This window comes from Mustelus asterias, unplaced genomic scaffold (assembly GCF_964213995.1).
Source record: "Mustelus asterias unplaced genomic scaffold, sMusAst1.hap1.1 HAP1_SCAFFOLD_449, whole genome shotgun sequence".
Taxonomy (NCBI): domain Eukaryota; kingdom Metazoa; phylum Chordata; class Chondrichthyes; order Carcharhiniformes; family Triakidae; genus Mustelus; species Mustelus asterias.
The window spans coordinates 272,886-299,485 of NW_027590402.1; the positions used below are offsets into that span (position 1 = coordinate 272,886).

The following is a 26,600-nucleotide window of genomic DNA, read 5'->3' on the forward strand; positions in this document are numbered from 1 at the left end:
GACAATATTTATCTCTCTACCAATATAACAAAATCAAATTCTTGGCACATTCATTGTACTGCTGTTTGTGAGATCTTGCTGTGTGCAAAATGACTGTTATATTTGCTACATTGCAACAGTGCCAATTCTTCCAAAGTAGTTAAGCGGCTGCAAAATGTAGTGGGACGTCCCTGTGGCTGGGAACGGTGCTCCCGCTGTATAACTTTGTGTTGGTCGCTTTTTTCTCCATACATGACTGATTGCTGAATCATTGTCAGTCTCCCTGGACCCTGCAATAAGCTAGATGGATTTGCAGAACTCTCTCTCTCTCTAACAACTGTTAACAATATGCAGTTTAATCAAGTAGTCCCTTCCAGATCCTGGGGGTACGTAAGTTTTAAAATATATTTTGCCTGTTAAAGTGTAAACACCCATCGCTCTCCTGTACTCCCTGATCTCCAGTGACTCCCAATCCACCAAAACCTCCATTTTAAAATTCCCATCCAAAGGCTTCACTCCACCGCCCCCCGCTCCCCCCCCCCCCCCCCCCCTCACAACTCTCCTGAGATCTCTGCACTCCTCCAATTCTGGCCTCTCAAATACCTCTGATTTTAAGCGCTCCACCATTGGCGGGCGTGGGTTCAGCTGCCTGTGTCCCAAGCTCTGGAATTCCCTCTGCAAAGCTCTCTGACTCTCCCTTCCTTTAAGATGTTCCTTAACACCTTCCTCTTTGACCAAGCTTTTGGTTGCCTGTCCTGTGACTGTGTCAACTTTCGGTTTGATAACACCCCTGCCAATCACCTTGGGCCCTTCTTACCATATGAAAGGCTCTCGGTCAATGCTGAACAGCCTAGACTAGTGTTTGGTGGGCCTCACTCAGAGCCTAGATGGACCACGTATGACCCCTGGGCCGCGGGATGTCCACCGCTGGCCAAAGTTGCAGTTGCTGCTTTAGCCGTTGAAAAGCAATTTGGTATTCTCAGCCTGATTCTGATTGGCCAAAACACAGCCTGATTCCCATTGGACAAAACACAGCTTGATTCTGATTGCCATGATGTGGAGATGCTGGCGTTGGACTGGGGTGGGCACAGTAAGAAGTCTCACAACACCAGGTTACAGTCCAACAGGTTTATTTGGAATCACGAGCTTTCAGAGCGCTGCTCCTTCCTCAGGTGAGTGAATGATGAAGGAGCAGCGCTCTGAAAGCTCGTGATTCCAAATAAACCTGTTGAGCTTTAACCTGGTGTTGTAATTCTGATTGGATAAAACACAGCCTGAATCTGATTGGATAAATCACAGCTTGATTCCCATTGGAAACAGCACAGCCTGATTTCCATTGGACAAAGCACAGGAATGGCAGCGGAGAAGCAATTTTGCTCTGACTGACCTGAATGTCTGCTCAGTTGCTTCAAATTATTGGCAGTGCCTCGAGGAACCCACCTTCAGCATGGAAAGAATCTTGGAGGCAATGCCAGGAACTTTCAGCTTCCGTGTCGACTTCTCCAGTTACGAGTTCCAGCTTCAAAAGGCAAATAAATAAAGTAGACATCAATGTCAGAGACTATTCTGATTTAGTTCCGAACATCAGAAACCCCGTCTGCTGTGCAGATAAACAAATCCTCCACAGCCTCATATGGAATATCTTAGAGGTGAGAGGAAAGTTTCACCAAATTGTTGAGGAAATTTCTTATAGTCAATCCCTGGTTTGTGAAAATAACGGGGGCACGTTGCCATGGAGATCCAGAGCAGATCCAGGGTGGACTGTTAGCACAAAACCAGCTTTTGCTCAACCCTTAGATTAGGCGTTAGGGAAAATAAAAATGGGCAAGATTCCTGCCCCCTCACCCCCAAACTCCTGCTCGCTGACCTACACTTCCTTCCAGCCCAACAACACCTCAATTTTAAAATTCTCATCCGTGTTTTCAAATCTTTTCATGGCCTCACCCCTCCCTCCCTATCTCTGGAATCTCCTCCAACCTCACAACCCTCTGCACTCCTCCAATTCCAGCCCCTTGATCATCCTGATTTTAATCCTTCTGTCAATGGCGGCCATGCCTTCGGCTGCCTGGGGGCCCTCCGCTCTGGAATTCTCCCCCTAAAACTCTCCGCCTCCCTCTGCCCCGCTTCCCTCTTTTCACTGAGAGGGTGGTGGGAATCTGGAATGCACTGCCTGGGAGGCTGGAAACCTTACAACCTTTAGAAGATACTTGGATGAGATCTTGAAATATCATAACATTCCAGGATTTGGGACAAGTGCAGGAAAATGGGATTAACGTGACTTGAGTGGTAGTTATTGTTGGTGCAGACTCGATGGGCCGAAGGGCCTTTTCTGCACTGTATGATTCTATGGCCAGAATTTTACTGTCCCGCCCGACACGGGAATCGGAGTGGGCGAGGGGTGGACAATGGGAAGGTCCACTGACCTGGGGCGGGATTTTATGATTTCAGGCCAAGCGAGGACATGAAATCCAGCCCTATGACTCTTTTAAGGCGCTCCTTAAAAAATCCACTTCAAGCTGCCAGTCCCCCTGCCCTTGTGTGATTCACTGCCAGATTTATGATCTTGTGAAGCAACTTGGATGACGAACAGCACGATATAAAGACAGGTTGTATTTATTGCAGTGACCTGGCCTCTTCCCTGTCAGCAGAAGCTGGAGATTTCACAGGCTGGGAATAAGCGACAGGAATCTCGCTCCATAACTAGCCACTCACCTAGTCAGGGCCTCTTCTCCTTCATGTACCTGAGCTGTGGCCTTTCAGGGAGAGTAAGACAATCGGGAAAAGCCCACGTGCTTACAGCAGACCCTAGAAATAATGCAGCAGGAGGCATGTGAGGAGAGATACCTTCATAGAGTCATAGAGGTTTACAACATGGAAACAGGCCCTTCAGACCAACTACTTGTCCATGCTGCCCAGTTTTTACCACTAAGCTAATCCCAATTGCCCGCATTTGGCCCATATCCCTCTATACCCATCTTAACCATGTAACTGTCTAAATGCTTTTTAAAAGACAAAATTGTACCCGCCTCTACTACTACCTCTGGCAGCTCGTTCCAGACACTCACCACCCTCTGTGTGAAAAAATTGCCCCCCCAGACACTTTTGTATCTCTCCCTTCTCTTCTTAAACCTATGCCCTCTAGTTTTAGACTCCTCTACCTTTGGGAAAAGGTATTGACTATCTAGCTGATCTATGCCCCTCATTATTTTATAGACCTCTATAAGATCACCCCTAAGCCTCCTACGCTCCAGAGAAAAAGGTCCCACTCTATCCAGCCTTTCCTTATAACTCAAACCATCAAGTCCCGATAGCATGCTAGTAAATCTTTTCTGCACTCTTTATAGTTTAATAATAACCTTTCTATAATAGTGTGACCAGAATTGTACACAGTATTCCAAGTGTGGCCTTACTAATGTCTTGCACAACTTCAACAGGACGTCTCAACTCTGTATTCAATGTTCTGACCGATGAAACCAAGCATGCTGAATGCCTTCCTCACCACTCTGTCCACCTGAGACTCCACTTTCAAAGAGCTATGAAGCTCTACTTCTAGATCTTCTTGTTCTATAACTGTCCCCAATACCCTACTATTAACTTGAATAGGTCCGCTCTGATTTGATCGTGCCCCTCCACCCAAGCCCCTAATACTATGGCTGTCCCAGTCAATGTTGGGAAAGTTAAAATCCCCTCCTATTACCACCCTATTTTTCTTGTTTACGTATTTGCTCCACAATTTCCCGCTGACTATTTGGGGGCCTGGAGTACAATCCGATCAAAGTGATCTCTCCCTTCTTATTTCTCAGTTCTACCCATATAGACTTGTGGATGAACCCTCGGATATATCCCCTCTCTGTATTGCCGTGATGTTCTCTCTAATCAAAAATGCAACTTCCCCCTATAATAAATAAAAGCAAATTACTGCGGATGCTGGAATCTGAAACCAAAAGAGAAAATGCTGGAAAATCTCAGCAGGTCTGACAGCATCTGTGAGGAGAGAAAAGAGCTGACGTTTCGAGTCCAGATGACCCTTTGTCAAGGCTTCTCTTTTGGTTTCACGCAACTCCCTCTCTTCTCTTACCTCTTGTTCTATCTTTCCTATAGCATTGGTACCCTGGAACATTGAGCTGCCAGTCCTGCCCCTCCACTTCACCCCTTCACTTCACACACAGCCCCAATTATCGCAAAGAAATTCCATGCATTGTCTGTTCTTTCTGAATTAAATCTCATTTTTGTAAAAAAAAAGTAGATACATTTTCTGAGAAAATTTTCCTAACAAATGGAAATGATGAATGTCGAAATGAAGACAATTGTTGTCGGCTGCTCCTTGGAGTGTTATGACCCTGGGTTCATAGCTAGATTATAAAGCTCTGGTGGTGCAAACTGAGTCATCGGTATTTATATAAAGTACTTACTCAACCTTTACATTAATAAACCCAAGGTTAAATTTATCAGAAAACAAATTATAGTTTATTTATATATCTCAGGGAAAAATGTTAATGCTGGCAATGTCACGCACTTCAGGTAGCATGTGTGGCATTTTTGCAACCCTTGGTTGATAGCAGTGATGTGGCTAAGGCATAAAATTTGGCGCCAGCCGTCAAGAAGAACGCAAACTTGTGCCGTCAACAGCAAACTCTGTTTTAAAAACAAACAATAAAAAGTCTCCAATGTCTCCTCTCATTATCTGAAGCCAGCCTGGAGTTGGAGGAGTGGGGGTGGGGAGGCGGCTGTCATGAACTTAGGCCCTTGGATGTTGGTGGGATGTTCAGCTGCTCAACATCCCAGCCGCTGTAGCCCTTTCTCCTCCACTCCCCCACCACCCCGTCCCCCCCAGGCTCTAATCCTTGGCCAGGCAGCACTGACTGAGCACTGATGGAACTAGAGAACATTAATGGCTCAGATCAGGGATCAAGTGTCTTCAATGGCACAATGGCTTAGTCTCTTTTCAGTCAGTAATGCTGTGAGCCAGCTGGTTCTCAGCTCAGTCTCTTCCTGCTCAACAGTGAGGTTAGCATTCTAGTCAGAATCAAGAATAAAGGGCTTATTGATCCCTGGACCAGCTGCCATATTAGTGTGGTATGGAGAGCGAGGGGTGATTGTGACCTCCAAACACAGCACCCCCCTGTAGGACTGGAATCAGCACCGCTCCGGAAATCCACAAACAGCACTCCCTGTAGAACTGGAAGCAGTACCCCCCCCTCCCCCCCCCTCCCTTCCCTCCCCTCCCCCTCCCCTCCCTCCCCTCCCCCTCCCCTCCCCGACACCCATACACAGTGCCCCCTGTAGGACTGGAGGCAGCACCACTCCTGACATCCACACACAGCATCTCCTGTAGAACTGGAAGCAGTATCCTCCCCCGCCTCCCCACACCCACGCACAGTGCCCCCTGTAGGACTGGAGGCAGTATACACCCTGACCTCCATGCACAGTGCCCCCTGTAGGATTGGAGGCAGTATAGATCCTGACCTTGACGCACAGCGCCCCCTGTAGGACTGGAGGCCGCACCATTCCTGACATCAGCATGATTCTCTTCCTGAGACCCAATCAGCACTTTGGTAGTCTGATTTCACAATTTTAACATTAAAAAAACACACAGGTTTTTTTTCTGTTAGGATATCAGTTCCCTCGCTTAATATTTCTGAATGTTTTTTCTCTATGCAGGTGCTTTTCTTATCCCATATTTTATCTTCCTGATTGGTGGAGGTCTGCCTGTGTTCTTCCTGGAGGTAGCGCTGGGTCAGTACACTTCCCAAGGGGGCATCACCTGTTGGGAGAAACTCTGTCCCATTTTCTCTGGTAAGTGGCAACACTCCGTGTAACCTCGAGGCTAATGTCCTTCAGGGGTGGGGGAGAGAGTCGAAAGGGAGGCAGAGGGAGCGTAGCGAAGAAAATGTTCAGAACGGATGGATAGATTTGCTTATTTGCCAAGGGTAGTAAGGGACTTGGAATTAAGGTGTAGATCAATCATGATCTGATCAAACACCCAAACAGGCTTGAAGGGCTAAATGGCCTCCTTTTCCTGTCTTCCTATGATTGAGAAAATGAAGAGGGAAATGAAGGAAAATTGTAGCCAAGATATGATTAAGGCAGTAATGGCTCAAGCTCGTAAACCTGGTCCTGAGTTGCTGTAAACATTCGAATTGAACACAATGAAGAGTATTAGTACAAAGAGTAAATAACTGCTCCACCCAATCCCGAGATTCAAATTGATCCCACCCCCAAATCAGCTGTGTTTTTCAAATTTAGAATCATAGAATCCTACAGTGCAGGAGGCCATTCAGCCCTTCGAGCCTACACCGACCACGATCCCACCCAGGTCCTATCTCTGTAACCCCACGTAGTTACCCTGCTAATCTCCCTGACACTAAGGGGCAATTTAGCATGGCCAATCCACCTAAGCCGCACATCTTTGGACTGTGGGAGGAAACTGGACCATCCGGAGGAAACCCACATAGACACAGGAAGAACATGCAAACTCCAGACAGACAATGACCCAAGGCCGGAATTGAACCCGGCTCCCTGGCACTGTGAGGCAGCAGTGCAAACCACTGTGCCACCGTTCTGCCCATTTACAGCACAGAAAGAGGCCCTTTGTGTCTATGTCAATCTTCTAAATTTCTCAGGATGTGGGCATTTCCAGTGTGTTCAGCACTCACTGCCCTCCCATTGGTTGCCCTGAGAAGATGCCGCTGAAACTTCTTCATGAACCGTTTCAGAGGGCAGGTCAGAGTCAACCACACTACTGTGGGAGTCACACCCAATGAGATCAGGATATGGGGTGGGTGAGGGTTAGGGAGGTGCCCAATGTTCATGGAGATTGGGAAAAGTGGCTATGGGGGTGCGGGGGGTGAGTTTGGTGAGGGGGGAAGGAATCAATGGGTGGGTAGCTGGTGGAATGTTAACTGTTTGCTTTCTTCCATGTGAAAAAGAATGATTATCTTGTGTCTCTGGTTGGCTAGGAATCGGCTGTGCATCCGTCGTCATTGTCTCCTTGTTGAATGTTTACTACATCGTAATTCTGGCCTGGGGACTCTACTACCTCTTCCAGACCTTTCAGAGTGAACTGCCCTGGGCTAGATGTGGCCACAAATGGAACACTCCGCACTGCATCGAGGACAAACTGAGGAGGAATCTCTCTGTCTGCATGACCTGCAATGGCTCCAACCTCACGTCACCCGTGACAGAATTTTGGGAGTAAGGAAAGCCAGCAATTCCATTCTTGTGTCATTTTATATAAATCACATTTTGCCAAGATCAGGCGGCACGCTTTGTGCTGATAACCCCTTCTCTCCTGAAATACACATGAGCAGCCTGGGAATGGAGGGATACAATGGAGGGATACAAACGATTGGTCTAGTTAGACCAAGGAACGGCACAGGCTTGGAGGGCCGAAGGGCCTGTTTCCTGTGCTGTACTGTTCTTTGTTCTTTGAAAGTGGACAGCTGCCAATCTGGGCAGGTTGTTGAATATGCCACCCCACTGTGGACGGTACAAAGCCGGCTTGTCCATTGTAATGGTGACCATCCCTAGGCCTGCAGGCCGCTGTGTGGGCATAGTGGGTAAAACCATCCTTGCTCATTCAAAGAGCCAGCATGGGCACAATGGGCTGAATGGCCTCTTTCTGAGCTGTATCAGTCACTGATCATGCAAACTGTATAGACCTGGTATAAAGTCAAGTCTGTTGCCCAGTTGCAGAGGGCCAGGAAGGTCGCTGTCACATGTAGGACCCCTGATTGACTCCTATCCCTCGTCCCTCACTCCTGTCTACCCACCTGTCAGCCCTCTGATCCTCTGACCAATTTGGAAAGTTTCTAACTCCAATTGTCCAATCATTGAATTGAACAATCTGCTCCATGATTTTTCACTCTGATGATCTCTGAATCCACCTTGTTTCCTTTCAGCACCGACTCAGCCAGTCCCCTCTGGATATTCACCACCTCCATTTGACTCAAACTTGCTCTCAATCTCAGTTACTTCCATCTGAACCTGACTCACTTTCTCTGTGTAACACTGGCTGTGTGGGTGGCACTTTCTGCTCTCTGTCCAACTTAAAGATTTTTCATTGGGCGCCAGCCACTGCCCCGTATCAGAACTCGCACCAAGCCCCGTACACCCAGCACTGCCTATGAGCTTTGGCCTACTCTGGCTCCCAGTCCAGTCCAACAGTTGTTCAATGATAACATTTCCAACCCTGTTTCTAAATTTCTCTATGGCCTTTTCTTGGTAATCTCATCCAAACCACCGAGATCTCTGCACTCTTCCAGTTTCCTAATTTCGCCTCTTCAGCATCCCCCGATTCTCTCATTCCACCATGGGTGACCATGCCTTTAGCTTCCTGGTCCCCAAGCACAACAGTTTTAAAACCTACCAAACTGTTGGTTACCTAATGTCTCCTTCTGTGTCTCAATGACCATTTGTATTTTACTCTCCTGTGAAGCACATTGGGACACGTTACTGTGTTAACTGGGCTATAGAAATGTAAGTTGTTGTTGACTCTGCTTCTTACACTGATCTCTCCCTCACCTTTACACCAGTGTCTCTCCTCTCCTGCCAGGTCTCCACTCTCCATCTTAAGCTTTAATTTTTGCAATCTCAATTAGGATTTTCAGGTTAATTGGAATTCTGTTTCTTCAGCTCCTTTCCTGCGAAGATCCCAACACTTTCCATTTCTCCCATCTCCATGACATCGCGTCCAGGTTTTTCGACAGGCGACTATCTTCCTCGGTCCCAGCTCTCACTTGTCAGTGGTGAACAGGTGTCTACATTCAAAGACCATCCCCTTCTCTCACAACCCAACCCTTATCAAGCATGTCCTTCAGCTCAAAGTTCCACCATCCAGCGCATCATTCCATCACCAAAGATATCTTCACCTCCATTATCCCACAGAGGAGTGTTCCTTGACAGAGGAATCTTCCTTCCTGAGTCACCTCCCCATGCCACATCCAATGCACAAGACCTGCCCCAAGACCTCTTTCCAGTCTCTGTTTGAAGCCACTTCATCCATTTCCTTTGCAAGTCCATCCTCATAGTGGGACCTCAGGTACATTAGAGGAAGCAGCAACCGATTGGCTACCAGATGTGATTCAGTGGGTGGCAAGGGAATAAGATGGTCCCTGAGTGCCCAGTCTGGGCACGCAAACCCCAGTGCCAGTGCTGAAGGAGGACTGCACAGTTAGAAATGCCGTCTTTCAAATGAGACTTTTAACCCAGACCCCCATCTGCCCTCTCGGGTGGATGGTTGAAGATCCGGCAGCCATTATTCGGGGAAGAATTGGGGAGTCCTCCCCAGTGCCCTGGACAATACTTATCCCTCAGCCAACATCACCAAAATATTTGATCAGTATCACGGTGTAGTTTATGGGATCTTGCTGTGCACAAATTGCTGCTTTTCCTACATTTCGGCAGTGACTACACTTCAAAAGCACGTCATTGGCTGTAAAGCACATTGTTGTCCCACGGTTGTAAAACTCTCTGTATCGTTTCATTAAACATCTCCACGGTGTCCTCAGGTCTGATCCTGTCCTCCCTGCGGACCGACATGCGGCTCTCCCATTCCTGATCCACCCTTCCAGCCATGCACACTGAGAGCAAACCCAGATGAATGAAAGCTTGGGGATTGAGATCTCGCCTGCTGCTTGACGTTCTGCCACTCTCTTGTCCTGAGCACTGATTGTGCGTTACTCCCCAGATCATGTCTCTCACTCTCTGTGATTAGCTCTGCCAAATACGTCTTCCTTTTCTCTTGCCTGAAGGCCATTCCATTGCCTTGCTGATGGTCCAGAGTGTAGCCGGTTGTGAATCAGGAATGGCAGCATTCCCTTACAGTACGATATTAATAAACAGGTTGGGTTTCCCAGCAAACTGGAGGCTTACCCCATCATCCTTTCGGCTTGCTGCTTTTAGAAATTCTGTTTTACTCTGTTCTGTTTTAAAGTTTATGAAACTTTGAGTCATAGTCCCAATAGCAGAAACAAGAGCCTATTACAGCGAGCACGGCATGTTGTGGCTGGTGGATTGAAACCTATTTCTTCACTCTGCTCTGTAATATAAACAGCCTCTTCAGTTCTTCTCCTGACTGTTAACAAAGATCTGCAGCCAGCACATTAACCTCTCCTTTCTCTTTCCAGATTTGATGAACCAATCCTGTGTCTCCAACATTTTCTGCTTTTAATTCAGATTTTGTCATTTCTCCAACAAGAATGGGGAGTGAAACAGAAATGTTCCTAAAGGACAACATGGGGTAGGATTTTATACCTCGCTTGGGCGAGGCTCGTAAAATCCCGCCCGAGGCCAACGGAGAATTCCGTTCTGCAAGCCTCACCTGCCCCGATTCTGGGGCAGACGAGGCGGTAAAAGTCCGGCCATGAAATCCACACACACAGTGGGGGGAGGGGTGGAGGCAGAGTAAGAGGGAGCTTTACTCTGTATCTAACCCCATGCTGTACCTGTCCTGGGAGTGTTTGATGGGGACAGTGTAGAGGGAGCTTTACTCTGTATCTAACCCCATGCTGTACCTGTCCTGGGACTGTTTGATGGGGACAGTGTAGAGGGAGCTTTACTCTGTGTCTAACCCCGTGCTGTACCTGTCCTGTGAGCATTTGATGGGGACAGGGTAGAGGGAGCTTTACTCTGTATCTAACCCCATGCTGTATCTGTCCTGGGAGTGTTTGATGGAGACAGTGTAGTGGGAGCTTTACTCTGTATCTAACCCTGTGCTGTACCTCTCCTGGGAGTGTTTGATGGAGACAGTGTAGTGGGAGTTTTACTCTGTATCTAACCCCGTGTTGTATCTGTCCTGGGAGTGTTTGATGGGGACAGTGTAGAGGGAGCTTTACTCTGTATCTAACCCCGTGCTGTACCTGTCCTGGGAGTGTTTGATGGGGACAGTGTAGAGGGAGCTTTATCTGTATCTAACCCCGTGCTGTACCTGTCCTGGGAGTGTTTGATGGGGACAGTGTAGAGGGAGCTTTACTCTGTATCTAACCCCGTGCTGTACTTGTCCTCGGATTGTTTGATGGGGACAGTGTAGAGGGAGCTTTACCCTGTATCTAACCCCGTGCTGTACCTGTCCTGGGAGTGTTTGATGGGGACAGTGTAGAGGGAGCTTTACTCTGTATCTAAACCTGTGCTGCTCTTAACCCGGGAATGTTTGATGCTATCACTGAGTATCTGAGATATTATCCCCATAATGACTCCCTAAGTCATTGAAATTAAATGCTTTTGAATAGATATATATTATATATATATTTATTTATAGTTTAATAAGTTGCTGTATAAACTAAGAGGGGATGTTTTTCAAATATAAGCACGGATGTTTTGAGATCAGTTTGTACAACTATTTGTGTTTTCGCTGTTATCTTACAGTTTTACTGCCTCTGTGCCACTTGTAAACACATGGCGGTGTCTTGTACTGTGGGCAGAGGGGTGCCCGAGCTGCCCAATCAGCGGTCCAGAACACTAAACCGCGTAGATGAATGGGACAGGATCAATGTCACTCCATTCATTGGGAATCCTTAATAATCCTTTATCCTTGAATTTGCGAGACCATGCCAGGGTTCCTTATTGTGATGTCGAGGTCACAAACAGAGTCAATTGGAAGTTGTTTTAATTCAAAGGTAGCCCTTGGCTATTTTGTTTTTTAATCTTTACCAAAGACATTTATTTTGCATGCCAGCTTTCACCCCTCCGAGGACCCCGGGGCATGCTCGCCTGCTTTCAGTGAGCATGTTAACAGCAGCACCGTCCGAATGGGACCGTGGCACGTGCCTTCATTTCACTTCTTTGCTTCTCCGTTTGTTTTTGCCCTTCGAGTAATATTGCTTTTTTTCTCTCTCCCTCTCTCCATTCCTCTCCCTCTCTGCTTTTTCTTCTTTCTCACTTCTCCCTCTGATACTGTCTCCCTCCTCTCTCTCTCCTGCTCACTCTCTATCTCTCTGTTTGTTTCCCTCGTTCCTTCTTTGTTTCTGTCTCCGGCTCTCTATCTCTCTTTTCCCCTCTTCCTCTCCCTTCCTCTCTCTCTCTTCCTGTCTCTTCCACTCCCCCTTATTCTTATTCTTTCCTTTTCCGTTTCTCTCATTCTCTTCCCCTCTTTGTGTCTCTTTCTGTCTCATCTCTCCTTCCCTCCCTTTCCTTTCCCCTCTCCCTTTCATTCTCTTCCACTCTTTGTTTCTGTCTCTCTAATCTCTCCCTCCATAACTCTCTCTCTTTCTCTCTCTCCCTCTTTTCCTCTGTCTCCTCTTCTCTCTTTACCTCTCATGCCCTCTCCCTGTCTCTCTCCCCCTCACTTTCCCAGGCGGAAGGTGTTAGGCCTGTCCAGCGGAATTGACCACGCAGGTTCTCTGAGGTGGGAACTAGCTCTCTGTCTCCTGGCCGCTTGGGTTGTCTGTTTCTTCTGCATTTGGAAGGGTGTCCGATCGACGGGAAAGGTGAGGCTGAAGATATTTTGATTAATGGTTCACACGGAGGCTCTTTACTTTTCACAGTCCCACCGCGGGCCCCCCTCCCCCACCCCCACCCAATCAGTTAACCTCTGCCCTTGTCTCTATTCATTAGACGATGTAACTACACTGGAATGCCGAGGTCACTGGAGGCACTATATACAGCTCCTCACTATCTTTTGAACCTCCTTGAGCCCTACAACACTCCACAATCACTGCACTCCTCTAATTCTGGCCTCTGCACACCCCTGATTTTAGTCAATCCACCATTGGCAGCCGTGCCTTCAGTATCTAGGGCCCCAAGCTGTGGAAATCCCTCCCAAAACCTCTCTACCCTCCACCTCCCACGCGAAGCTCAGAAATTGGCTCACTCTAACTCCTACTTTTTGACCACAAATGGCATAAAAGTGATCAATTCCCTCCCCCTGTGTAAGAGGGGCGACACGGTAGCACAGTGGTTAGCACTGCTGCTTCACAGCTCCAGGGGCCTGGGTTCGATTCCCGGCTCGGGTCACTGTCTGTGTGGAGTTTGCACATTCTCCCCGTGTCTGGGTGGGTTTCCTCCGGGTGCTCCGGTTTCCTCCCACAGTCCAAAGATGTGCGGGTTAGGTTGATTGGCCAGGTTAAAAATTGTCCCTTAGTTTCCTGAGATGCGTAGGTTAGAGGGATGAGTGGATAAAATATGTGGGGATGTGGGGGTAGGGCCTGGGTGGGATTGTGGTCGGTGCAGACTCGATGGGCCGAGTGGCCTCTTTCTGCACTGTAGGGTTTCTATGATTCTATGAAGAGTGATGAAGAATTGAGTTCAGTCTCTTTGTGTCAGTTTCCGCTGGCCTGCTATATTTTCCTGCATTTGGTGCAGACACTTGAACTCTGATCAGGATGGTGTCAAACCAATGTTTACACTTGCTGGCCCAGTATGAGTTCTTGCAGTGGCCCTGGGCGATCTCTTGCCACTTAAACCAAATAAAGTGCTCACACTGTGCATGCAACTCCAAAGATTCACCTCACTGAACTCATCACGCAGAGGCCTGGACTAATGACCCTGCAACCAGAGTTCAAATCCCACCAGCAGTGGAATTTAAATTCTTTTATGGGAAGTGAGCATCGCTGGTAAGGTTGATACCCATCCCTCGAGAAGGTTCCTGACAATGGAGTGGCTTGCCAGGCCATTTCAGATGACAGTTAAGAGCCAACCACATTGCTGTGGCTCTGGAATCACATGTAGGCCAGACCGGGTAAGGACAGCAGATTTCCTTCCCTAAAGGACATTAGTGAACCAAAAATAAAGACAGAAAATGCTGGAAACATGCAGCAGGTCTGGCAGCATCTGTGGAGAGAGATGGGTTTGTATGGTCAACATGAGACCATCTTTTATTCATTGAATTTAAATTCCTGTTGGGATTTGAACCCGTATCCTCGGAACACCAACCTGGGCCTCTTAGTCTGGAAATGGTCGAGAGCTTCAGGTTTTTAGGTGTGCAGATCACCAACAACCTGTCCTGGTCCCTCCATGCTAACGCTATAGTTAAAAAAGTCCACCAACACCTCTACTTTCTCAGGAGGCGAAGGAAATTCGGCATGTCCGCTACGACTCACCAATTTTTACAGATGCACCATAGAAAGCATTCTTTCCGGATGTATCACAGCTTGGTCTGGCTCCCGCTCTGTCCAAGACCGCAATAACTGCAAAGGGTTATGAACGCAACCCAGTCCGTCACTCAAACCAGCCTCCCATCCATTGACTCTGTCTACACTTCCTGCTGCCTCGGAAAAGCAGCCAGCATAATTAAGGACTCCACGCACCCCGGATATACTCTCTTCTGCCTTCTTCCATCAAGAAAAAGAAAACTGACTCGAGAACAGCTTCTTCCCTGCTGCTCTCAGACTTTTGAATGGACCTACCTTGCATTAAGTTGATCTTTCTCTACACTCTAGCTGTGACTGTAACACTACATTCTACACCCTCTCCTTTTCTCCTTCCCTATGTATTCTATGTACGGTATGCTTTGTTTGGCGTGCAAGAAACAATACTTTTCATCGTATACCCATACATGTGACAATATTACATCAAATCAAAAGACATTAGCACTATGGCAGCATCACCCAAATTAATCTGGATTTTAAAATGTTAGTCACAATAATGATGCTTGAGAAACTACTGCATCACCCGGAAACCCACCTGGTTCACTAATGTCCTTTAGGGAAGGAAATCTGCTGTCCTTACACGGCCTGGCCCACATGTGAGTCCAGAGTCACAGCAATGTAGTCGGCTCTTAAGTGCCCTCTGGAATGGCCGAGCAAACAAGTCGATTGTCAGGAAGGTAGCTCACCACCGCCTGCCTAAGGGCATTTCGGTTTGGGCAACAAATGCTGGCCTAGCCAGTGACTCCCGCACCCTTCGAAAGAATAAAAAAATCCCCTCGCGCAACAAACATCTGGCAATTTTACGGGGAGAGTTCCAGATTCCCACTCCCCTTTGTGTGAGGAAGTGCTTCTTGACATCACCCCTGAAAAGCCTGGTTCTCATTTTAATTTTCTGCCCACCTTGTTCCAGGCTCCCCGCCAGCCCCCCCCCGGCCATAACCTCACCCAACCCCCACAAGAGGAAATGGTTTCTCTCTACTCACTCTGTTCAATCTGTTCAATCGTTTTAGACACCTGATTAGATCACCCCTTAGTCTTCTACACTCAGGGGAATACAAACCTAGTTACAGACCCCATCTATTCCTGATGCCCTCCAAGGTCAGTCTCTCCTTCCTGTGGTGTGGGGCCCAGAACTGAACCCAGTTACTCCAGGTGGACTCTGACCAAGTCTCTGTACAACTGAATCATCGCTTCATTCCCCAGTGAATTCCAATCCCATTGAGGTAAAGCCCAACATCCCATTGGACTCTTTGATTACCTTCTAGACCTGTCCACGGGATTTTGGTGATTTGCGTACACAGACACTCAAATCTCTGCTCCTCCAATCACTTTCCATCGAGCTTTGTATTTTTCACAGGCTCAATGCTTCAGGGGGTTTGTGCCGATGTGATTAATCTATATTCTTGTCTACTGAACAGGTTGTTTATATCACTGCGACCTTTCCCTTCTTGATGCTGTTGGTGTTGTTGATACGTGGAGTGACTCTGCCAGGCGCAGCTCAGGGAATCAAGTTTTATCTGTATCCTGATATGACACGCCTTGGTGATCCACAAGTAAGTGTGCTGCTGCGGGAATGACAGGGTTAAACACACCCTCCCGGGTAATGACAGGGTTAAACACACCCTCCCGGGTAATGACAGGGTTAAACACACCCTCCCGGGTAATGACAGGGTTAAACACACCCTCCCGGGTAATGACAGGGTTAAACACACCCTCCCGGGTAATGACAGGGTTAAACACACCCTCCCGGGTAATGACAGGGTTAAACACACCCTCCCGGGTAATGACAGGGTTAAACCGAGCCTCCCAGGTAATGACAGGGTTAAACCGAGCTCTCTGAATCTCACCTCTTGCCCACAATGAACATGGCCAATTCCAGAGATGATAGGTTCTGACTGCATGTGCAGTTTTAATAAACATACTGTACTGTACGAACATGATCATTTTCACCGTCACTGGGTCAAAATCCTGGAACTGCCTTCCTAACAGCATTGTGGGTATACCTACACCACAAGAACTGCAGTGATTCGAGAAGGGAGCTCACCACCACATTCTCAAGGGCAATTATGGATGGGCAATAAAGACTGGCCTGGCCAGCGACTGCATCCCATTAAAGAATTTGATAAAGATTTTGAAACCAACTATTTTTATGCACTTCCTCATCTTCAATCTACTCCACAAATCACACTGGGACAAAACAGTTTGTTGTAATACTCTCTGATGGTCAGTGCTTCAGAATACAAGCTGATAAACAGTCAGAAAGTGATCTCAATCTTCCTGAGACCTGTTGACAGAACTGGTTCTCACACCTCAGTGCCTGATAGTGCTGCTTATTAACCTTCCACCTTTCGAGATGGTGATGGTCCCAACATCAAACCCCAGACTGATCTCGAGCAGAGTAAGGATTTCTACTGATTGGCCTCAGCACTCTGATCACTACCTGGTAATGGGGAGTGCCCATGTGAATGAGCATCAAGTTGGGAGGGGATTCCCATACAGTGTGAGGCCCACCATGCTCAAACAGCCAGCCTACACTCCTATAAGAGAATGTCCGCTTGTACAAGGCAGGGGCTGAGGGCTCTACATGAGGGGGCTGAACCCCAACACAGGCTGGAGAAATGTAACACTCAATAATAGGATTCTGTATTGCATTGCGTTTGTCCCCCTTGGCTAATCAACTGTCTCCTTCTTTCTCCCCCCTCTTTCTCTTTCCCTCCCTCTCTTCCCGTCTCATTTTTTCTCTCTCCTCCCTCACTCCCATTCTCTCTCTCCCCCTCTCATTCTCTCTCTTCTCTTCCTCCCTCCTCCCTCGTTCTCTTTCTCTCCCTACCCCTCGTTCTCTCGTTCTCTCTCCACTTCTCTCTCTCCCCCTCCCTCCCTCTTTCCCCATCTCTCTGTCCCTCCATCATTCTCTCTCTCTCTACCTCCCCCCCCCCCCGGCTTCTCATTCTCTCACTCTCCTCTCTCTCTCCTCCCTCTCTCTTGTTCTTTCTCTAGGTATGGATTGATGCTGGGACTCAGATCTTCTTCTCTTATGCAATCTGTTTGGGAGCGATGACATCACTGGGAAGTTACAACAAATACAAGTATAACTGTTACCGGTACGTGCCGAGTTGGGGGGGAGTTTATCAGATGGGGAGGGGAGGGTGGCGGGTGATTGGGAAGAAAAGTGGGTCTGTTGACACAGGTCCTGTTCAGCACCTTATTAACTTGATGCATCAATTATGACATATGTACAAATAGGGACTGTATGCTCCTGGGATGTCTCAACAGCGGCACCAGTTTTGTATCGGGCTTCGCCATATTTTCCATCCTTGGCTTCATGGCTCAAGAACAAGGGGTGGACATAGCGGATGTAGCGGAGTCAGGTACGAGCAGCACCCAGTACAACCGACAACGTAATGAATCTGCGCAACATAGACATTTGATCAGTCTTTAATCATTATCTTTGTAGCATGCGTAATCCTAGCTTTGTGCTGTATGAGTTGATCCTCTGTCTGATTTTAACTGGCAAATACTCCTGCCCAGCTTTTCAGACAAACAACTAATCAAGGGGCTGTTTGCCCCCGATCCCGCTCCCCACTCCCCACCTTCCTGACGCGCTGTATATCGGCTCCCTCTCCCTCGTTTAGTCAGTTGCGGTTGGGCGGGGGGGGGGGAGGGGGGTGATCTCCTCTAGTGACCAGTGGACAGGCTGTGATGCCAGTGTTAAGTAACACTTCACCAAGTGGCCAACAGTTGGCATCTCCCTCTCGATTGTCACTTGCTGGCAAACTTTTAAGTAACTTGCGATTGGTTGTGGTTGGCAGTGTGACTGTGTCATGTTGATGTGCTGGGAAGGTGTTCTAGGTGTTCTGGACTATTCCATGTCCCCACTTACTCCATTGCCAGCCCTGGCGGTGGGGGGGTGGGGCGTGGAATGGCGGGGGCTGCTTTTCCCTCCATTCCTCTCCCTAGAGCTGATGAGAGAGGGGTGGAGGGTAAACAGCATTGCCACCATCCCCAGACACCCCAGACTCCACCCTTACCGTCCCTCAGCCCATCTCCTCACTGCTGGCTAGAAGCCAGCTGCTTTGTGATGCCTCTGTTGGGGATCAGTCCCGTTGTCTCGGTTTGTTGCTGCCTTTGGTGGGGGCACTCTGGAGTCAGTACTTTCAGTGGAGTCCCTGTCCCCAGCCGTGTACACATTATGGATCAATTGTGACTGGTTACCATGACAACTGCACACTTTTGAACCATTTTTTTCCATGTAGTCCCATGTGTCCATCAGTCTCAATTAAAGGCATGTTGCAGGGTTAGGCAGCAGGGCGAGAACCTGAACAAACCCAGTGGAGCTTTGATCACCAGTCCTGGGGGCAGCAGACAGGCCAATAGCGAGACAGGAGTGATGGGCTCACTACTTCTCTCTGTCTTTGTCATTGGGTTTCAGTCTACCACACTGGCACATGACTGAGTCCCCACCCCCCTCTTATATATGTTCTCAATGGGTAAGGATCATAGCAACAGCTTCCTCCCAGCACAGAAGTTCAAGGCTGGGAGGCACTCTCAAACAGTCTATAAGGACAACTGGTGCAATCATGGGTTACATTTATGAGATTAGTGCTCAGGTACATTCATGAGGACAATGTAAAGGGAGATTTACTCTGTATCTAATCCCGTGCTGTCCCTGTCCTGGGAGTGTTTGATGGGGACAATGTAAAGGGAGCTTTACTCTGTATCTAACCCCGTGCTGTACCTGTCCTGGGAGTGTTTGATGGGGACAGTGTAGAGGGAGCTTTACTCTGTATCTAACCCTGTGATGTACCTGTCCTGGGAGTGTTTGATGGGACAGAGTAGAGGGAGCTTTACTCTGTATCTAACCCCGTGCTGTACCTGTCCTGGGAGTGTTTGATGGGGACAGTGTAGAGGGAGCTTTACTCTGTATCTAACCCCGTGCTGTACCTGTCCTGGGAGTGTTTGATGGGGACAGTGTAGAGGGAGCTTTACTCTGTATCTAACCCCGTGCTGTACCTGTCCTGGGAGTGTTTGATGGGGACAGTGTAGAGGGAGCTTTACTCTGTATCTAACCCCATGCTGTACCTGTCCTGGGAATGTTTGATGGGGACAGTGTAGAGGGAGCTTTACTCTGTATCTAACCCCATGCTGTACCTGTCCTGGGAGTGTTTGATGGGGACAGTGTAGAGGGAGCTTTACTCTGTATCTAACACCATGCTGTACCTGTCCTGGGAATGTTTGATGCTGATACTGGTGTTCCATCACTGAGATCACTAATAAATCTCACCCAAATATAAACTATTCACCGCCCTAAAGCATGAAATGTTTTCCCAGTTTTTTTCCCCTCCCCAAGATTTCTTGGCTGTCCAGTTCACTCTTGTGATGAGAGCTCTCTGTTGTCCAGGGATTGGGGTTTTGCAAAGTTGCAGCAAATGCTGGGGGAAGGAGAGGGGACAGTTTCAGAGTCAGACATGAGTTGAAAACTCTTGTGTGTGGAGCATAGTCCTTTGGCAGTCACCAGCGATAGGAGTCTTCAGCCAAAGGCTGCTTCAGATCTCGAGCTGAAATGAAATGTGGCCTGGACTCAGAATGCTGCAATCTCCCTGAGATCAAATTAACAATAAAGAATAAAGCAGGGATTGAGTGATTGCCAACAGAAACATTGTAGAATTTAATCATTATGATTATACGTCTTGTGACTGGCTAATATCTCACATAGCAGCCAAAGGCATGTTGTCGGTGAGATATTTAAAATGGATTTCTTTCAAAAAATATATAGTGTACATTAAAATATAAAGTCTGATTCTTAACCAATAATGGAAGCTCCCATTTGTTTACTTGAAATCAGTTATTGATTTGTAACCGTGTTGGACCCTATTGCCAACCATTCCCTAGAATTTGCTGCCCTAATTTTTAACAGTTCTTGTGGAGCGCAGAATTCTGAATTGCGATCAGTGTTAGAGCTCTCCAGCTGCATCTTGCGTTGGAAAAATTGGAATTTTTGATGCCGTTATGAGGAAATTAAGTTTCCTCCCAGTTTATTGGACTGACGACATGGATCCAATCCAGCATCAGTCCAGCAACAATTCAACTCATAGATTCACCAGGTTTTTACTAATTATTCCAACTCTGCTTATTTCACATTGTATGGGGCATTTCTCTGTAAATACAACCTCCCCAACCCTCCCCCAGAATGTTCATTCAATCTCACAGCTCCTCCATTCAACCACTTCCCCATTCCCAACATACAACCATTCCCTCTGCTACCCCTCCTCCACACTCTTCTTGAATCACAAAAGCTCCACTCCAATACCTCGGGATGTGTCCCACACCCTCCATAGAGGAGGAGGATCTCTGAGTTATTCAGAGGCTGCTAGCCATCTCCCTGAGTTCAGTCCTGCCCTCGCTGTCTTCCTGGATACCATCTCAATGACCCTTTCCTCTCTAAAAGGGCATCTACATAGAGGTAAAGTCACCAGTCCCTCCCCCATCACCATCCAGTATCCCTCCCCATCATAGACCCATATCCTCTCCCCATCACCATTCCATACCCCTCCCCCATCACCATCCCCTCCCCAACATAGATCTATACCCCCTTCCCCATCACCATCCTGTATCCTTCCCCCATCATCATCCTGTACCCCTCCCCCATCACCACACACTAAGAGATACACACTCAGGCACACACACATACTCACTCACTCTCGCACGCTCAGACACACACACACACACACACACACATAGACTCAAGCCGCTTGACAGAAATTGCCTCATGGGGGAGCATGTTTTCACACAATTACCCAGTACAGGCCACTCGTTACAACGTGCCCCTGCTAGCTCTTTGAAGGAGCTGTCCAATGTAGATTCACTTCCTCTGCTTTTTCCCCTTCAAGTATTTATCTAATTGCCTTTGGGAGTTTTTATAAAATCTGCTTCCAGGCAGCGTGCTGAGTAAAAAATGTTTCGCCATCTCCATCTCTGATTCTTCTCACACTCACTGTAAATCCATGTCCCTTTGGGCAGATTTGACCTCAATAACTACTCACACACACGGTGAGATGTGTGTTGTAGCTGTGAGATTTATTCAATTCTGGGCTGAAACCACATTCTGAGCCATTGACAGGAGTGATGAACTGTATGGAAGGTTCTAGCACTTCCAGCCTGGACTCTGCAGATCTGGATAATGGCTTGATATTCATCTCAGGACATGAACTTCAACTGTTGTCACCTGAGTTCAGGGGGAACCCTGAAGGTGCTGGGTTTACAAATTGGCCTCCCACCTTTCCCCTCAATCCAACCTCCTCAACATTCACTCATCCCCCAACAGCCCTCTCTGCATTGCACCCCCCCCCCCAATCCCATCCCTCCATACCTAGCTCCCCATCTACCCTCTTACTCCATCCCCACACATTCTCCATCCCAGAGAGGCTCTTTGATCCCAGTGAAAAGGTTTTAAACACTCGGTTTCCATGATGGGATCACGCTCAAACCTTGAACCACCAGCTCACCACAGCAATCACCCCGTGCTAACTGGCGTCACAATTTAATAACACACACCATTAAATTCAATATCTTTAATGGTCGATTTGGAAAGTTTGAGCGTGAACTGTGAGTTCCATCAAACTTTTATTTCAGTAAATGCCACATCAGAGAGAACGCGAGAAACCCCGTTAATCATTCTCTGTCCTTATCATCTGGGCTCCGAGCTTTCTGCGCTGGACTTCTTTTCAAACCCGCATTCCTCAAGAGTTTCCGGAACATTTCTGACCCGGGAAGGTGAACTCCCCAGCAGAAATGCAAATAACCTCTCATGCGGTCCAAAACTAAAAAGGAGACAATGAGATATGTTCTTCCCTGTTACAGGCCAGGAAACCCAAGATTTCTAATCGTGGTTTTGTTAAAAGAAATAAAGGTTAAACTCTCATTACTGTGAACGTGCGGTGAACCTCCAATCAGACCCTGGAATGAAAGACCATTCAACCCATCTGGTCCATACTGGTGTTCCTGCTCCACACGAGCCTGGTTAGATAGCAGGGTGTAGGTGGTGAGATATTTATCCCTGGTTTAAGCATTTTCCCAGTGCAAATTTAAGAAAGGGAGTTTGAAAGGTTGATACGCATGCTAGCTGTGTTTAAGAGTTTCTGTGATTTAAAGTACCTGTGTATTTTTGTGATATGAAATTACATGATCATTTAGTGCCTCTTGTAACTCCCTCCTTTCCTCACCTCCCCCCTTATTTCTCCCCACCCCAAAACCCCCACTCCCCACCCCCCCATCTCTCTGCATTTGCCTCCTTCTAGGTCCCGGTTTGGCATTCATCGCTTACCCTAAGGCAGTGAGCATGATGCCATGGCCTACATTCTGGGCTGTCTTGTTTTTCGTAATGCTGCTGCTCCTCGGATTGGACAGTCAGGTCAGTTTCAACACGTAGAGGGTCATGTATCTAAGGTCATGAACAGTAACCGGCTCTCCGCGGTTAGCTGGGGAGGTGGCAGGGTTTTGGTGGGAGAGGGCTGAGCTTCTCTCCCTCTCTTTTCTCTCTCCGTCTCATCAGAAAAATGGTGAGAGAGAGAATTTCGATCTGGTTTTGAGAGTGTTTGCACTTCACCCTCCCCTCCCCACCCCGCACCCTACCTCCAGCTGCGTCCTCACTGTGGAATTTTTTTACGCCGTGTAACTTTCCTCGGCACTTTTTTCCTTACCGGGGGCTGGAGAGTCTGTCCTGGCATTTCATACCCCTCATTTTGCCATTGAGCCAAGCCGGTGGGATACCTGGTGGCTTGCGTTTGCAGTGTGAAGCCTGTGATTCTGCCCCTAGCCCATCAGCTCACTCGGGGATGTTGCAACAACCACCCCCCTCCCCCCGGCACCGTCCCTGTCCCCCACCAGCATCGTCAGACTGTGCCAACTGCTGCCAATGCATTGGGGACCGCTTACCATCCACCAGTTGTGGGAGAGCTGGTGATAAATCTTGTCCCACTGATTGTCGCAATTAGACCGACAGATTGGGGATGCACCGTGTCCATCACACGTTTTTCTCTGGCTCACGCGTGTTTCTCTAGGTCGTGTGTGTTCCTGCACACACGTCTGGTTTGCTGGCGCCCACATGCGCGTCTTTGCATCTGTGTGTTCCTACACGCGTGTCTCTGGGTTTGCGTGTGCTTTCCCGCGTTTCTCTGGGTCATGTGTGTTCCCACACATGTTTCTGGTTTGGCGTGTGCTCACACGCACATCTCTGGGTCTTCATGTGCCCAAGCGCATGTCTCTGAGTCAGCGTGTGCTCTCGCGCGTTTCTCTGGATCGTGTGTGTTCCCACACACGTATCTGGTTTGGCGTGTGCCCATTTCTCTGGGTCACTGCGTGCCCACGTACATGTCTCTGAGTCAACGTGTGCTCTCCCGCGTTTCTCTGGGTCGTGTGTGTTCCCACACGCGTGTCTGGTTTGGCGTGTGCCCACACACATCTCTGGGCCATCATGTGCCCACGCGTGCACATGCACATCACACATACACACACACACACATACACACACCTGTCCAGGTACTCTTGGATGTCCTTCATAGGTTCATATGTGCATGCGTGTACATTTGGACACGCATGGGTATGTGATTGTATGTGGATAGCACTGCACGTGTATGCTTCTGATCCCGTTAGTGCGAAATAGGTATAACACGCCTCCACACAAGACTGTCTCTGCTCACAAACATGAAACATACATGGCTTGGTCAGTTAAATCGCATATGGCTTCAAGCCCCCTCTTGTTCGCTGTCTCCATTGTGAGCTTTTTGTTTTATTTCTTTTCAACACGCCAATGGCAAATAAAGAACTAAAGACCAGATCAGATCAGAACTCCTCTCCCACCTCTGCAGCCTTGTGAGGAGATTTGTGAGGGCAAAACTAATTCTGTTTTTGATGAGGGAACAGGGAATGAGTGAGCATTTTAGTAGCTTGTCTGAAAGAATGCCTTATCTCAGCTGCTAGGAGGGCAAGGAGAGATGGGTTGTTAACTGGATGTACACCAGTGTTAATTAAAAATACAATGAAAGCTCTGTGTGCTGTTTGCCAATCTGGGAGGTCTGAAGGTTTTTGCAGAGAGGCTCCTGGCAATTGACCGAGAAAGTTGGCATGTGAGTTAATTATTGTACATCACATCCTGTTTAATATGTGTGGACAGGTAAGTGATTGTTAGCTGCTTTGTTCTTTGTATTTTGAGGGTGGAGCTGGTTGTGTTTGACTGGTTTGAGTGGTGTTTGTACCTGGAGCTATTTTTAATCTGCCTTTACTCACTCATGCAGCAGGGAGCATGGATTAGTGTGTGTCCAGGGTGAAAGGGTCTTAATAGCTGAATATTGCATCCAGCACCCCTCCTCCATGGTTGTTCTGCCCCACCCAATCAGGGGAATATTTGGGCAATGTATTGGAGAGGCTACCAAAACCTCATGGTACCCATTACCCCAAATGAAGGGGCAAAAGGGAGATGATTAAACTCCTGACCCAGCTGTAAACGATAGCTAAACTTGCAGTATTTACCTAGACTCACATTTATGTGTGGTAATCTCCTGATGTATACCCAGAACAGGTGCTGGCTAGAGAGCTCCAGATAGTATTCACCTCAGTGTTTACCCAGGTAGGATTAGGATTCAGACTTTATTCCACCTCTCCCCCAACTACATCAAAGATCAAAGAAGCAAATGATATGAAATCACCTGCTGTAAATTATGTTTACTTCAAGATGTAACTTTGATAACACACAAATCAGTCAGAAATAGCTGTTGTATTTTAATACTGAGCTCAGTGAGCATTCACAGCAAGCATGACCCGTTAATTCCAACTCTTAACCATTAACCTTTGACACTTGGTCTTGCATCCAATCCTGCCAGATATCAGAGTCCATACTGGGTACGGACTCAGGAGATTGGAACAGTGTAGAGGGAGCTTTACTCTGTATCTAACCCTGTGCTGTACCTATCCTGGGAATGTTTGATGGGGAACAGTGTAGAGGGAGCTTTACTCTGTATCTAACCCTGTGCTGTACCTGTCCTGGAAGTGTTTGATGGGGAACAGTGTAGAGGGAGCTTTACTCTGTATCTAACCCTGTGCTGTACCTGTTCTGGGAGTGTTTGATGGAAACAGTGTAGAGGGAGCTTTACTCTGTATCTAACCCCATGCTGTACCTCTCCTGGGATTGTTTGATGGGGACAGTGTAGAGGGAGCTTTACTCTGTATCCAACCCCGTGCTGTACCTGTCCTGGGAGAGTTTGATGGAAACAGTGTAGAGGGAGCTTTACTCTGTATCTAACCCCATGCTGTACCTCTCCTGGGATTGTTTGATGGGGACAGTGTAGAGGGAACTATACTCTGTATCTAACCCCGTGCTGTACCTGTTCTGGGAGTGTTTGATGGGGGACAGTGTAGAGGGAACTTTACTCTGTATCCAACCCCATGCTGTACCTGTCCTGGGAGTGTTTGATGGGGACAGTGTAGAGGGAGCTTTACTCTGTATCCAACCCCGTGCTGTACCTGTCCTGGGAGTGTTTGATGGAAACAGTGTAGAGGGAGCTTTACTCTGTATCTAACCCCATGCTGTACCTGTCCTGGGAGTGTTTGATGGGGACAGTGTAGAGGGAGCTTTACTCTGTATCCAACCCCATGCTGTACCTGTCCTGGGAGTGTTTGATGGGGACAGTGTAGAGGGAGCTTTACTCTGTATCTAACCCCATGCTGCAGCTATTCCCGGCAATGAGGTACATCATGTTGATGATGGAGATGAACTGAAACGGATGTTAATGAACTGAAATTTAACTCACTGTTTTGTAATTCCACTGAATTTGCAGGTTTGTTAATGTTAAATCCTCCAATTTAAGATTTAGTACTCTTGCTCCACCTGAATGGAGTCCAGTTCCTGACTGTTCGTCACTGGACATGAGAGAGATCACCCTCCCCAATTTTACCCACATCCCTCCCCAGACTCTCCCTCAGCCCTTCCACCCCTGTCTCTCTCCTCCTTAATCCCCTCTCCTCACTCTCCCCTCCTCTCCTCCACACTTCACCACCTCTCTCCTCTCTCTCCTGTTCTCTCTCTTTTTCTCTCTCTGTCTCGCTCTCTCTTTCTCACTCTCCCTCTCTCTGCCTTACTTGCTAATGGATGGGGTTCCATTCAGTGGTTCCTGCAGCCTGTGAACATGAGATGTCCACTGGACAGGGTTTGACTCTGATTGCTTGCGATGTTTGATAATGGCACTGATTCTCAGTGTTTTGGGGGGCGGGGGAAGGTGGGGTAGTGAGGGGGGGTGGGTAAGGGGAGGTGTGGGGGTAGGAGGGAAGTGTGGGGGTAGGGAGAGGTGTGAGGGGTGGGGGAAGAGGGGTGGTGGCTGGAGTGACTGCTTGTTGAGGAATGTTTTAGTCCACAGTGTGAGGGAGACAGACTGAGAGGGATTTGTTGCAGAATGTCAGATTGTACATCCAGCTTTAGGGATTCTAGATGATTAGAGTTTGCTGTTCAGTCAGGGAGGATCAAATCTGTGTCGTCCTGACGGAGTGACA

At 47.9% G+C, this 26,600-nt stretch overlaps 1 protein-coding gene across 4 annotated transcripts in view; it reads left to right on the forward strand.

The window, feature by feature from the left end:
* The window catches only part of LOC144486754 (sodium- and chloride-dependent taurine transporter-like), a 72,472-nt gene that overhangs the window by 30,173 nt on the left and 15,699 nt on the right, over positions 1-26,600 (forward strand). For 3 of the 4 annotated variants that reach the window (XM_078204783.1, XM_078204782.1, XM_078204781.1), the window contains 7 exons: positions 5,641-5,775; positions 6,939-7,173; positions 12,272-12,404; positions 15,482-15,616; positions 17,061-17,164; positions 17,307-17,431; positions 22,358-22,470. In XM_078204783.1, the coding sequence (XP_078060909.1) occupies positions 5,641-5,775; positions 6,939-7,173; positions 12,272-12,404; positions 15,482-15,616; positions 17,061-17,164; positions 17,307-17,431; positions 22,358-22,470 (980 nt within the window). Of the gene's footprint in view, positions 1-5,640; positions 5,776-6,938; positions 7,178-12,271; positions 12,405-15,481; positions 15,617-17,060; positions 17,165-17,306; positions 17,432-22,357; positions 22,471-26,600 lie in introns of those variants that run through there. The other variant, XM_078204784.1, reaches the window with a different exon arrangement.